Source organism: Anomaloglossus baeobatrachus, chromosome 10 (genome assembly GCF_048569485.1).
Source record: "Anomaloglossus baeobatrachus isolate aAnoBae1 chromosome 10, aAnoBae1.hap1, whole genome shotgun sequence".
NCBI lineage: Eukaryota > Metazoa > Chordata > Amphibia > Anura > Aromobatidae > Anomaloglossus > Anomaloglossus baeobatrachus.
The window spans coordinates 184,776,214-184,791,026 of record NC_134362.1 but is presented as its reverse complement, the minus strand read 5'-3'; the positions used below and the strand labels follow the sequence as shown (position 1 = coordinate 184,791,026).

General features: G+C 48.8%; 1 protein-coding gene across 1 annotated transcript in view; it reads right to left on the bottom strand.

Moving 5' to 3' along the window:
* Positions 1 to 14,813, bottom strand: part of CTU2 (cytosolic thiouridylase subunit 2) — a 49,636-nt gene that overhangs the window by 6,057 nt on the left and 28,766 nt on the right. Inside the window, exons 10-13 of the mRNA XM_075325891.1 lie at positions 7,359 to 7,450; positions 7,023 to 7,123; positions 6,726 to 6,870; positions 4,937 to 5,003 (exon numbers count right to left, since the gene is read on the bottom strand). Of these exons, the coding sequence (XP_075182006.1) occupies positions 4,937 to 5,003; positions 6,726 to 6,870; positions 7,023 to 7,123; positions 7,359 to 7,450 (405 nt within the window). The remainder of the gene's footprint in view (positions 1 to 4,936; positions 5,004 to 6,725; positions 6,871 to 7,022; positions 7,124 to 7,358; positions 7,451 to 14,813) is intronic.

Genomic DNA, 14,813 nt, shown 5'->3' with positions numbered 1-14,813 from the left:
AGTAGCCATAACCTTGGTAAAAACCCGTGGGGCTGTTGCCAGGCCGAACGGCAGTGCCACGAATTGCAGGTGTTCGTTTCCTATGGCGAAGCGCAAGAAGCGCTGGCTCTGGAGCAATCGGTACGTGGAGATAAGCATCTTTGATATCGATCGATGCAAGGAAATCTCCTTGGGACATTGAGGCGATGACGGAGCGGAGGGATTCCATCCTGAACCGTCTGGTTTTACATGTTTGTTGAGCAGTTTCAGGTCCAGGACCGGGCGGAAAGACCCGTCCTCCTTTGGGACCACAAACAAGATGGAGTAAAAACCGTGGCTCAGTTGCTGAAGAGGAACCGGGATCACCACTCCTTCTGCCTTCAGAGTGCACAGCGCCTGCAGAAGAGCCTCGGCTCGCTAGGGAGGCGGGAATGACCTGAAGAATCGAGTCGGGGGACGAGAGGTGAACTCAATCTTGTAACCGTGAGACAGAATGTCTCTCACCCAGCGGTCTCTTATTTGTGGCAGCCAGGTGTCGCAAAAGCGGGAGAGCCTGCCACCGACCGAGGATGCTACTAGAGGAGGTCGAAGTCATGAGGAAGCCGCTTTGTTAGCGGCGCCTCCGGTGTCCTTTTAAGGACGTGACTTAGACCGCCATGCCTGAGAGTTCCTTTGTTCTTTCTGAGACCTTTTGGACGAGGAGAATTGGGACCTGCCCCGCCCTGAAAGGACCGAAACCTCAACTGCCCTCTCCTCTGTTGGGGTATGTCCTGTTTGGACTGGGGTAAGGATGTATCCTTTCCCTTGGATTGTGTGATGATTTCATCCAGACGCTCGCCAAACAGCCTGTCGCCAGAAATTGGCAAACTGGTTAAGCGCTTTTTTGGAAGCAGAATCTGCCTTCCATTCCCGTAGCCACAAGGCCCTGCGGAGTACCACCGAATTGGCGGCCGCGACCGCCGTACGGCTCGCAGAGTCCAGGACAGCAATAATAGCGTAAGACGCAATTGCCGAGGTCTGGGTGGTAATGGGTGCCACTTGTGGCGCGGCCGTGCATGTGGCTGCTTCAATTTGCGCTTGACCTGCTGAGATAGCTTGTAGCGCCCATACGGCTGCGAATGCTGGGGCAAAAGAAGCTCCGATAGCTTCATAGATGGATTTCAACCAGAGCTCCATCTGCCTGTCAGTGGCATCCTTGAGCGAGGCCCCCTCTTCCACTGCAAGTATGGATCTAGCCGCCAGTCTGGAGATTGGAGGATCCACTTTGGGACACTGAGTCCAACCTTTAACCACGTCAGGGGGAAAAGGATAACGTGTATCCTTAAGGCGCTTAGAAAACCGCTTATCTGGACAAGCATGATGAATCTGGACTGCCTCTCTGAAATCAGAGTGGTCCAGAAACATACTCGGTGTAAGAGAAGCTGACTCCTCCGCCGGAGGAGCTGAGGGAGAAATATCCAGCATTTGATCGATGGACGCAATAAGATCGTTCACTATGGCGTCCCCGTCTGGAGTATTAAGATTGAGAGCGCCCTCAGGATCAGAATCCTGATCCGCTGTCTCCGCATCATCAACCAGAGATTCCCCCCGCTGAGACCCTGAACAATATGATGTCGAGGGAAATTCTAAGCGAGCTCGCTTAGTCAGTCTGGGGCTGGGGTCTAAGTCAGAACCCTCAGTCTGGGATGTATGAGATACCCTGGGAGGACATTGTTGGTCCAACTGAGGGGGGCCAGGGAACAATGATTCAACAGAGTCCCTGTGCTGAGATACCGGCCTGGACTGCAAGGCTTCTAGTATCTTAGTCATAGTCTCAGAGAGTTTTGCAAACTCCGTCCCCATCACTAGGACAGTGTCAACAGGTGGCTCCCCCTGGGCCCCTCTTAGCAGAGGCCCTGGCTGAAGAAGTGTCACAGGGGCCGAACATTGCACACAATGAGGGTCAATGGAACCTGCCGGCAGCTGGGTCGTACAAGCGACGCAGGCAGTATAATAAGCCTGTGCTTTGGCACCCCTGCCTTTTGTGGGCGCCATGCTATTGTTTTCCCTGAGTAACACACTAGGGTATATAGCCAGAATGAACTGTGCTCATACAGTGTAAAATATATACTATAAACAAATAATGTATCAATACACTACAGCACCATGGGGCTAGCACCACAGGTGCTGCTTACCATCCGCCTAAAGCGGTTATGAGGCCACCAGAGACCGTGTCTGGGTCTCCCAGGGTTAATCCCTCTCTGCAGCGTCGGAGGAGCTGACAGGAATGGCTGCGGCGTCCTGACGAGAGGAGGGAGCCGTGGGCGTGGCCGAGAAAGTGCGGGAACTGGTGCTCACACTGTGCACAGTGATGGGGGTGGGGTATGGAAATCATACTCCAGCCCTCAGTGCTGCTCGTTCCGTGCAGCGTCCCGCCCTTCCCCTGCCTGTCAGGGCTGAGGGCGGGAGAAAGGGAAACTAGGCCGCAAGCAAGCCGGGGACTCGAGTATACGCGTGGCCGCCGTAAAAGCGCGGCCGACGCCGAAGTCCCCGGCGAACTACAAGTCCCAGCCGCGCCGCAGTTTCCCATGGCAGCGGCGGTTAGCGCGGTAGCCCCTACATATAAACACACTCAGCGACGCTGAGTGTGTAATGGCACAGTTTAACCCGGTCAGCGCCGCGGTCCCCGGTGCACTAGCACACCCAGCAAAGCTGAGGTGTTGCCGTGCGCGGTCCCCACAGGGATACAGAGTACCTTCACGTAGCAGGGCCATGTCCCTGAACTGTACCCGGCTCCTATCCAGCAGGCTCCACAGGAGTTGTGGATGAAGCACGGTCTCAGTGCCTGGAGACCGATAGGATCCCACTTCACCCAGAGCCCTGAGGGGGATGGGGAAGGAAAGCAGCATGTGGGCTCCAGCCTCCGTACCCGCAATGGATACCTCAACCTTAACAACACCGCCGACAAGAGTGGGGTGAGAAGGGAGCATGCTGGGGGCCCTATATGGGCCCACTTTTCTTCCAACCGACATAGTCAGCAGCTGCTGCTGACTAATCTGTGGAGCTGTGCTGTGCGTGTCTGACCTCCTTCGCACAAAGCAAAAAACTGAGGAGCCCGTGGGAGCACGGGGGGTGTATAGGCAGAAGGGGAGGGGCTTAACACTTTTGAGTGTAATACTTTGTGCGGCCTCCGGAGGCATAGCCTATACACCCAATTGTCTGGGTCTCCCAATAGAGCGACAAAGAAAAACCTGCAATATCAGATGATGCTCAGGGCGTCTGCGGTATGGGTAAGGTGCCCGAGAATGCAGAGACAAAGCATATGTCAGGTATTGGTGGTGTGAAGGCCTAGGCTATGAATCGTTTGTCCAGTATAATAAGATAATCCGTCCTTTTGAATGTTTTATGGATTGCATCTCCACATATACCTAATTGAACTATTAACGGAATGTGTAACCAAAACAAATGATGCTTAGGGCTAAAGTAGAATAAGTTTTAGTTCATGAATAAGTATCTAAAATTCATGAATAGAAGAGATACTTATCTGTAGTGTCAAATAGGTAACTATCATTCTTGAATAGAAGAGATTTGAAACTACAGATAAGTATCTCTTCTATTCATGAATGTCAGTTATCTGTAGTTTCAAATAGGTAACTGACATTCATGAATAGAAGAGATACTTATGTGTAGTTTCAAATAGGTAAGTATCTCTTCTATTCATGAATGTCAGTTACCTATTTGAAACTACAGATAGGTAACTATCATTCTTGAATAGAAGAGATACTTATCTGTAGTTTCAAATAAGTAACTGACATTGTTCTATTCATAGACTCTATGCCTATGACACATCTGAAATGCTTTACTAAGGGAATGAGCTAAACCCAAGCTAATTGGTTGGTTAAGAGACAATGCAGAAAAATTGTATAAGAATGTTATGCTTTGAATACAAGGGCACTGTGCTTCTCCCAAATAGAGATACGTCTCTGTGTGGTCATTTTCCTGATTCATATACATCTGCGTAGTTTGGATTCGGAATCCTCTTCTGAGACCCTGAGAGAGACCGGGAGGTCTCCCCCAACAGTTTGCAGTGATAGCTGCCGCCGCAATCACTACCACCACTGCCTGGGACTTTGTCCATTAAACGCCTGTGGACACACTGCTCTTCTATCCTCTAACCTGACATATTATTTATCTCTGCATTCATTACCCATAACACAGACGTCCTGCGCGCCATCTGGTATTGCAGATTTTTTTCCCCTAAACCCTCAACGCTTTATATGCAAAACCCTGATGAAGGCTTCCTGGAAGCCGAAACGTCGTTTTGTGACAAATCAAAAATAATAAAAAAAAAAAATAATAATTCTATTTGACCCTTTGTTGTCTCTTGAGTGTTGGAGTTACCCTTTATGATTACTAATTTTTTTTTCCTCCTAGAACCTACTTTTTTTTTTTTTTTTTGAGCTGGACCCTATCTTTTATATACTGAAAATAAAGGGGCCATGGCACAGCCTCAGCCTCAGCCCCCTCCCTGCACACGGCTGGGGTACAAACTGCACCCGGCCCCAATCACTTGCCGTCACTTTATCAGAAACGAATACTCTCTTATGGGGGTTAAATTTACAATTACTGAATTCTGAGATAATTCAGGAGCGTTCACTAATTCAGAGTAGAGTTTATCTATTTCTGGAAGCCCCACCATGTCCCCAAATAACAGGACAGAGTGAAATCCTTTATTGCCCCTGTGGGGACCCTCAAGGTTAATGTAACACTTGTTTCAGTGTCCCCATAGATTGCACTGACTCCTGGGGTGCAGGACACCCCGAGATTAGCTCCCGTTTTGTTAGAATGATTTCTTACCCCCCCCCTTTAAAGAGAATTGGACAACAAATGCATCCTGTAATCAGGGCGTATATAATATATCCTAATTTTAACAAGTTTGGGGAGATTTTTACACTTTTTTCTGGCTAATTTCACCTACCACATCCTTGACCGTCACTCTGCAGCTGTAGCATAAGAAGGACGTGAAGTCTTGTATCCTAAGAGCACTGGAGGGGACAGACATGGATTATTTAAAAAAAAAAAAAAACCATATACACAGCAGGTGATATAAGTATTGAACACGTCACTAAATTCGTCAGTAAGTACGTACATTTTTAAAGGTGCTATTGACATAAATTTCTCACCAGATGTCGGTAACAACCCATCCAATTCACACAGGCAAAGAAATCAAACCATAGATGTCCATAAATTAAGTGATGTGTAATAGTAAGAAATGACATAGTGAAAAAGTATTGAACACATGAGGAAAGAGCGGTGCAAAAAGCCATGGAAAGTCATCAGGAAATAGAAAGCAATCCTGCCCCTTAGTCATAAATAATATCAACTGGTTCAACTGATCTATATGGTTCAACTGTCCTATAAAAAGATGTCTCATTACCAAGATGCCACACAAAAAACATCTCATGATGGGTAAAACTAGTGAGCGGTCTCAAGACCTTCGCAACGTTAATGTTGCAAACCATACTGATGGCATTGGTTTTAGAGGAATTCCTAACCTACTGAAGGTTCCAGCGAGTACAGTTAGGGATAATCTAGAAGTGGAAAGAACATCAATTCACCATAATCTGGGCACGATCAGTTGCTCCTTGCAAGATTTCAGACAGAGGAGTGAAAAGAATTATCGGAAGAGTTGTCCAAGAGCAGAGGTCCAGCTGAGGAGAGCTATAGAAAACCTGGAATCAGCAGGTAGAATGGTTTCAAAGAAAACATGTCATGCACTCCCCCCTCCATGGCCTGTATGCATGCTCATGGATGAACGCCCCTGTATGCATGCCCCTGTATGCACGCTCCCGTATGCACGCTCCTGTATGCACGCTCACCACGCAAGACTCCATTGCTGAACAAAAAGAAGGTTCAAATGCGTTTAAAGTTTACACAATGACATTTAGACAAGTCTCTGAAATACTGGGAGACTATAGACTGGATTAGACCAAAATTGATCTCTTTGGAGGACATAATACACACAATGTTTGGAGGCCAAAAGGCAAATCACCAACAAAAGTGAAGTTTGGAGGTGGGAACATGATGGTGTGTGGCTGTTTTTCAGCATATGCCACTGGGAAACATTATATAACTGAAGGAAGGATGATAGGACAAATGTTCAGAGACATTCTGATAATAATCTGCTGCCAACTACCAGGATGATGAAGAGGAGACCAGGGTGGACATTTCAGCAACACAAGGATCCCAATAACACAGAAAATTCTCAATTAGTTTCAGAGACAGAAAATAAAGCGGCTAGAATGGCCGAGCCGATCACCGGAGCTGAATCCAATAGATAATGTATGGAAGGAACTAAAGCTCAGAGACCATAGAGGAAGCCGGGACCTGCAGGATGTGAGGAGTGTTTGTACGGAAGAATGGACAAAATCCCACCTGAGCAATGCAGACGACTAGTGTCTCCATACAGGAAACGTCTTAAAGCTTCATCACCAAAAAACCCCTTTAATATGAAGTATTAAATACATTTCAGTAAGTGTGGGCAATAATTTCTCCCTGTGTCATTTCTCATTATTACAAATAACTTATAGATCATCTATGGTTTGATCGATTTGTCTAGTGGATTGGATGGGTTGTTATCGACATCTAGTAAGAAATTCATATCTATAGAATTTAGTTAGAGTATTGGTGCAGTGTTCAATACTTATTTCACTCGAAATCCATAACCAGCTGTGTGATTAATGATATGAGATATAGGCAGCATTCACCTGCTACAAGAGGTGGATTTGTCACAGCACGGTCCACTGTTGCAGCATTGCTTCTCGGGGTCTCTTGCGGCTTCTTCATTGCTTTTCGGCCTCTTTTGAGAGAGATTCTGAGATATTTGTGTGGCACAGAAGGCAGAGGCTTCACCTGATGCAAGAACAATATATAGATTATTGGGGACTGTGAGCATGCACTACGCTGTCACTGCCACAAGGGGGCAGCAAAGTCAATCAGTGGAGCGAGTGAGGGGGGTGTTGATGGCTCCGGATGCAGAAGATTATTGGACCTCCAGTCCTTACCGGTACGTGTGTCCAGATTGCACATGCACATGAGACACCTTTCCTGCTGGACGTCCTCATCTGCGGTTTCGGTCCGGAACGTATTCAGCTTCTCGCTTGTCCTGGAATAAAAATGTCAGAAACTATTATTATATAATAACGATAGACTAAAGGACGGATTCATGATCCCTGCTCTCACTGCCTGGTCCGGCAGATAAAGTCCTGCAACCTCTGTGGCCGTTTTGAAAGAGACCCAAGCACAAGGCATAAATATACGAGAGGTGGAGTAAGGGTGGAAGACCAAGGTGTCCAAGATGTAGTGGAGAGGTAGACATGGTTTGGACAAAGGACATTCACCTGTACACGGTGCTCACGGTGGAGGGGAACTCTGCCTGCAGCCTGGTGAGGAAAGACGAGGAGAGGTGCTGGATGCTGCTGTTATCAGGAGCCTAGAAAAAAAGAGAATTTTGTTTACTTACCGTAAATTCTTTTTCTTATAGTTCCGTATTGGGAGACCCAGAGAATGGGTGTTTAGCTTCTGCCTCCGGAGGACACACAAAGTACTACACCTAAAAGTGTAGCTCCTCCCTCTGAGCTTATACACCCCCTGGTGAGCCAGTCCGAGCCAGTTTAGTGCAAAAGCTGAAGGAAAATAGCCACCCACAAGTAGAACAGAACAAGAGCCGGAACAACCGGAGACTCTGTCCACGACAACAGCCGGTGATAACACGCGGAACAAGAACTTGCCAACAGGCAACAGGGAGGGTGCTGGGTCTCCCAATACGGAACTATAAGAAAAAGTATTTACGGTAAGTAAACAAAATTCTCTTTTTCTTTATCGTTCCTTTGGGAGACCCAGACCATGGGACGTCTCAAAGCAGTCCATGGGTGGGAATAAACAGAAAAACTAAGAAGTAGGCGGAACCTAACTTCACAAATGGGCGACAGCCGCCTGAAGGATGCGTCTGCCCAAGCTCGCATCTGCCGAAGCATGAGCATGCACTTGGTAGTGCTTCGAAAAGGTATGCAGGCTAGACCAAGTGGCAGCCTGACAGACTTGTTGAGCCGTAGCCTGGTGCCTGAAAGCCCAAGAGGCACCGACAGCTCTGGTCGAATGTGCCTTGATCCCCGGCGGGGGAGGCACCTGGGTACTCTGGTAGGCGTCCGAAATGGTCGACCTAATCCAACGGGCTAAGGTCGGCTTAGAAGCAGAGAGGCCCTTACGCCGACCTGTGGTTAGCACAAAAAGAGAGGTGCACCGCCTAAGAGCAGCGGTGCGAGACACATAGATCCGGAGAGCACGCACCAGATCTAGAGTATGCAGCACTTTTTCAAAGCGATGAACAGGAGCCGGACAGAAGGACGGCAAGGAAATATCCTGGTTAAGGTGGAAGGGAGAGACCACCTTAGGAAGAAAGTCCGGAGTCGGACGGAGAACCACCTTGTCTTGATGAAAAACTAAAAAAGGTGACTCCGAGGAGAGCGCAGCCAAATCAGAGACTCTCCTGAGAGAAGTTATGGCTACCAGAAAGGCCACTTTCTGTGAAAGCCGAGACAAAGAAACATCCCTAAGAGGCTCAAAGGGGGGTTTCTGCAAAACCGTGAGAACCAAGTTAAGGTCCCAGGGATCCAAGGGCCGCCGGTAAGGCGGAATGATGTGAGACGCGCCTTGCATGAAGGTGCGGACCTGAGCCAGCCGAGCGAGACGCTGCTGGAACAGAACTGACAGAGCTGAGACTTGTCCCTTGAGAGAGTTGAGGGACAGTCCTAGCTGCAGACCGGACTGAAGAAAAGAAAGAAGGGTCGGCAAGGAGAATGGCCAAGGGAGATGGTCGGTAGAGCGACACCAGGACAGGAAAATCTTCCAAGTCCTGTGATAGATCTTAGCGGAAGAAGTCATAGTGGAGATGACTTCAGGAGGAATACCAGAAGCCGTCAAAATCCAGGACTCAAGAGCCACGCCGTCAATTTGAGGGCCGCAGAATTCTGGCGGAAAAACTGACCTTGCGAGAGCAGGTCTGGACGGTCCGGGAGATGCCACGGCATCTCTACGGACAGATGGAGCAGGTCCGGATACCAAGCTCGCCTGGGCCAGTCCAGTGCAATGAGGATGACTCGACGGCCCTCCATTCTGATCTTGCGCAGGACTCTGGGCAAAAGAGCTAGAGGGGGAAACACGTAGGACAGACGAAACTGGGACCAGTCTTGAACCAGAGCGTCCGCGGCGAATGCCTGGGGATCGCGGGAGCGAGCACGTAAACAGGAACCTTGTGGTTGTGACGGGATGCCATTAGGTCCACGTCCGGAGTGCCCCATTTGCGGCAGATTGACTGAAACACTGCCGGGTGCAGGGACCACTCGCCACCGTCCACGGTTTGACGGCTGAGATAATCTGCCTCCCAGTTTTCCACGCCTGGGATGTGGACTGCGGATATGGTGGACTTGGAGTCCTCCGCCCATTGAAGGATGCGTTGTACCTCCAACATTGCCTGGCGGCTGCGCGTCCCGCCTTGGTGATTGATGTAGGCAACTGCTGTCGCGTTGTCTGACTGGACTCGAATGTGCCTGCCCGCCAGCAGGTGGTGAAATGCTAGGAGAGCTAGAAACACGGCTCTGGTTTCCAGCACATTGATTGAAAAGGCTGACTCGGACGGAGTCCAAGTGCCCTGAGCTCTGTGGTGGAGACATACCGCTCCCCAGCCGGATAGACTGGCATCCGTGGTGAGAATCACCCAGGACGGGGACAGGAAGGAGCGCCCCTGGGACAGGGAGAGGGGCCGAAGCCACCACTGAAGAGAGCTCCTGGTCTGTGGCGATAGAGCCACTAACCTGTGTAAGGAGGAAGGCCGCTTGTCCCAACAGTGGAGAATGTCCAGCTGCAGGGGGCGCAGATGGAACTGGGCAAAGGGAACAACCTCCATGGACGCCACCATCTGACCCAGCACCTGCATCAGACGCCTGAGGGTATAAAGGCGGGGCCTCAGCAGAGAGCGCACCGCTAGCTGGAGGGACTGCTGTTTGTCTAAGGGCAACTTCACAAGTGCCGACAAAGCCTCGAACTGCATCCCTAGGTACGCGAGACTCTGGGTCGGAGTCAGGGTGGATTTGGACAGATTGACCAACCACCCGAATTGGGCTAGAGTGGCGAGAGTGAGCGAGACACTCTGCTGACAGTCTGCGCTGGATGGAGCCTTGACTAGAAGGTCGTCCAGGTAAGGAATCACTGCCAACCCCTGGAGGTGCAGGACCGCAACCACTGCTGCCATGACCTTGGTGAATACCCGAGGTGCCGTGGCTAACCCGAAGGGGAGAGCCACGAATTGGAAATGATCTTCCCCTATTGCAAAACGTAGCCAACGCTGGTGGGAAACTGCAATTGGCACATGCAGATAAGCATCTCTGATGTCGATGGATGCCAGGAAATCCCCTTGGGTCATTGAGGCAATGACTGATCGTAGGGACTCCATGCGAAAGTGCCGCACCTGAACATGCTTGTTGAGAAGCTTGAGATCCAGGATGGGCCGGAAGGAACCGTCCTTTTTGGGGACTAGGAAGAGATTTGAGTAAAAACCTCTGAACCGTTCCCGGACGGGAACTGGTACAATTACTCCGTTGGCCTGCAAGGATGCCACGGCCTGAGAGAAGGCGGCGGCCTTGGAGCAAGGGGGAGTTAAGAGAAAAAAATCTGTTTGGAGGGCTGGAGGAGAATTCTATCCTGTAGCCGTTGGAGATGATATCTCTCACCCACTGATCGGAGACGTGTTGAAACCAAGCGTCGCCAAAGTGGGAGAGCCTGCCACCGACTAAGGACGTCGCCAGAGCGGGCAGAGAGTCATGAGGAGGCTGGCTTAGTGGCAGCACCTCCTGCGGTCTTCTGCGGACGCGCTTTTGGGCGCCAGTTGGATTTCTGGTCCTTGGCTGAGTTAGCGGACGAGGCCGAGGGCTTAGAGGACGACCAGTTGGAGGAACGAAAGGAACGAAACCTCGACTGATTCCAACCCTGGGCAGGTTTCCTGGTTTTGGTTTGTGGCATGGAAGTACTCTTCCCGCCAGTAGCTTCCTTAATAATTTCATCCAGCTGTTCACCGAACAGCCGGGAACCAGCAAAAGGGAGCCCAGCAAGGTACTTCTTAGAAGAAGCATCTGCCTTCCACTCTCGAAGCCACAAGACCCTGCGGATAACGAGGGAATTAGCCGAAGCCACCGCAGTGCGGTGAGAAGCCTCCAGCATGGCAGACATGGCATAAGATGAAAAAGCTGAAGCTTGGGAAGTTAAGGCAACCATTCCGGGCATAGAGTCCCTGGTGAGGGAATGCATCTCCTCTAGAGAAGCAGAGATGGCCTTGAGAGCCCACACTGCTGCAAAAGCCGGGGAAAACGCGGCCCCCGCAGCTTCATACACGGATTTGGCCAGGAGGTCAATCTGCCGGTCAGTGGAATCCTTAAGGGAGGTGCCATCAGCCACCGATACAACGGTCCGGGCTGAGAGCCTAGACACCGGAGGGTCTACCTTTGGGGACTGAGCCCACTCCTTGACCACCTCAGGTGGGAAGGGAAAACGGTCATCAGAACCACGCTTTAGGAAGCGTTTGTCAGGACAGGCCCTGGGTTTGGTCACAGCGGCCTGAAAACTGGAGTGGTTAAAGAACACACTCTTTACTCTCTTAGGCGAGGTAAACTGGTGCTTTTCTGCCAGAGAAGGTTGCTCCTCTGATACTGGCGGATTGAGATCCAGTACAGAATTAATGGAAGCAATCAAGTCACTAAGATCTGAGTCACCCTCGGACAGATCAATGGGGCACATGGAGGTAGCGTCCGAGCCCCCTGTAAAGGCATCCTCCTCATCCTGCGAGTCAGCTCTTGAATCAGAGCCACGGGAGGAGGAAGGAGAGGAAACCCTGTGTCTCTTCTTAGGAGGACAGGGTCTGGGCCCTGATGATGAGTCCTCTGTGAGCTCCGAACCTAAGGGACCCATAGCAGTAGGGGCACCCTGCAAAGAGGGCTGATGCATATTTAACAAAGTCCTGGACAGAAGTCCCATGGACTCAGCAAAAGACTGGGAGATAGACCTAGAAAAGGACTCTACCCAGGCCGGGGGTTCAGCCACAGGAGCAGGAGCAGCCTGAGAGACCACTGGGGGTGAGACTCCAGGCTGTGGCCCTGCCAAGTTAGAGCAGACATCACAATGAGGATAGGTGCTCGGTTCAGGCAGCAGGAGCTTACATGCAGCGCATACAGAATAAAGCTTTGGAGCCTTGCTCCTCGTGTGAGACATGCTGCTGGAGTGGTGGCTCTGCAAGAGAATGCACCCCAGAGAGTATATACAGAGGTCCAGAACCAGAGCCGGTTGTGGCTTACCAGACCGCTGGAGCGGTGTTGTGTGCCCTCCAGATCCCGAAGCCCGGACCCCCAAGCACAGCACTTCAGCAGGGATGCAGAGTGCAGACCAGCGCCGAGTGAACTCTGTCTGAGAAGATGGCCACCGGAGTGGGGGCGGGACTTGGCTTGAGAGCGGGAACTGAAGGGCCATAGAGACCTACAGGGGAGGAGACACGCACAGCAGTGGGGAGTGTCCCTCCCCTGTGCAGAACGGCCGCCGGGAGGAGCCGAGCCTGTCCCTCTGCATGAATGACATGCGAGGGCAGAGAACAGAAACTAGGCCTCCGGCAAAGCCGGGGCCTAAATTTGAGCGGCGAGGCCGACGCGCAGGCACCATCGGCGCGGTTCTCGGGCGACAGCTAGAGAACCCGCCGGAAATGCCTATAAATACAGTAAGCACACTCTCCCCAACAATAAAGTACAGGAACCACCAAAATATAAACGTCTCAGGTACTTATAGTCCTAAAAATGACCACTAGTACTTATTATTTTAATAAAGTCAGATAGACAGATTTTTATGCAAAAAACAGTATAAATTTATTGTACATAAATAATTAAAGGCACACAGTGCATGAAGTGAATTTTAAAACCATGCATACATATGACAGGACAGTGCGTTAGATCATTTTACGTAATGGCGCTGGTAACGGACAATATATATCTTGGAAGCTAGTTAGTAGGTCAAATATACAGTCAGTATGGATGGTTATTAGTACAAAACCAATATAATAGTGTTAAACTGGTTAATCACCTGGGTGTAAAAGCCCTATTGATCACAATATATAATATTGCCATATAATGGGAGAGAAACCTCCTATGCTACACAGTACATGGATCACCAGATATATTTGAATCACTGAATATGACTTATATATTCCCAGCACATATGCAATATGCACATATAGGTCAATTAATCACATCAAATGCATCACAAAAAAACCATCATTTATAAATTCATAGCATAGGAGACAATTGTCTGCCACCATTAAATAGCACATTAGTCATTCACTTGGTAAGGTTTGTGCTTATAATACCCAGATCAGGGAAATTATAGTTGTCATCTGGGGGTGTATATCCCAGAAAAAATGCCACTGAAAGTGCTATATATGGTGCAGAATCAATCATCAATTGATTATCAATCGTACGCTCTCCCCCCCACCATAGTACAATGTGGGCATACAAGTCATAATTCATTAAAGCTAACACAGAAAAATGTCATGGACTGCAAGATAAGCAAACCACAAGCTCCAAGCCTCCTCGTGGTTAGCACTGTTAAGGATAACCAAAGAGCATTATATGCAAGCCTCATAATAGAACATACCAGCTGTAGCCATAGGATACTGAACGCACTGCCCCGCACCTGACGCGTTTCGCAAGAGCTTTGTCTCAAGGTCAAGAGACAAAGCTCTTGCGAAACGCGTCAGGTGCGGGGCAGTGCGTTCAGTATCCTATGGCTACAGCTGGTATGTTCTATTATGAGGCTTGCATATAATGCTCTTTGGTTATCCTTAACAGTGCTAACCACGAGGAGGCTTGGAGCTTGTGGTTTGCTTATCTTGCAGTCCATGACATTTTTCTGTGTTAGCTTTAATGAATTATGACTTGTATGCCCACATTGTACTATGGTGGGGGGGAGAGCGTACGATTGATAATCAATTGATGATTGATTCTGCACCATATATAGCACTTTCAGTGGCATTTTTTCTGGGATATACACCCCCAGATGACAACTATAATTTCCCTGATCTGGGTATTATAAGCACAAACCTTACCAAGTGAATGACTAATGTGCTATTTAATGGTGGCAGACAATTGTCTCCTATGCTATGAATTTATAAATGATGGTTTTTTTGTGATGCATTTGATGTGATTAATTGACCTATATGTGCATATTGCATATGTGCTGGGAATATATAAGTCATATTCAGTGATTCAAATATATCTGGTGATCCATGTACTGTGTAGCATAGGAGGTTTCTCTCCCATTATATGGCAATATTATATATTGTGATCAATAGGGCTTTTACTCCCAGGTGATTAACCAGTTTAACACTATTATATTGGTTTTGTACTAATAACCATCCATACTGACTGTATATTTGACCTACTAACTAGCTTCCAAGATATATATTGTCCGTTACCAGCGCCATTACGTAAAATGATCTAACGCACTGTCCTGTCATATGTATGCATGGTTTTAAAATTCACTTCATGCACTGTGTGCCTTTAATTATTTATGTACAATAAATTTATACTGTTTTTTGCATAAAAATCTGTCTATCTGACTTTATTAAAATAATAAGTACTAGTGGTCATTTTTAGGACTATACTATATGTGTGGGACCCTGGTTAATATGTATTTATACACATGATGGATCTGAAGATTCATGGTCTGTTTTGTCTCAGGTACTTAGCTGCTGAGACGCAGGGCCA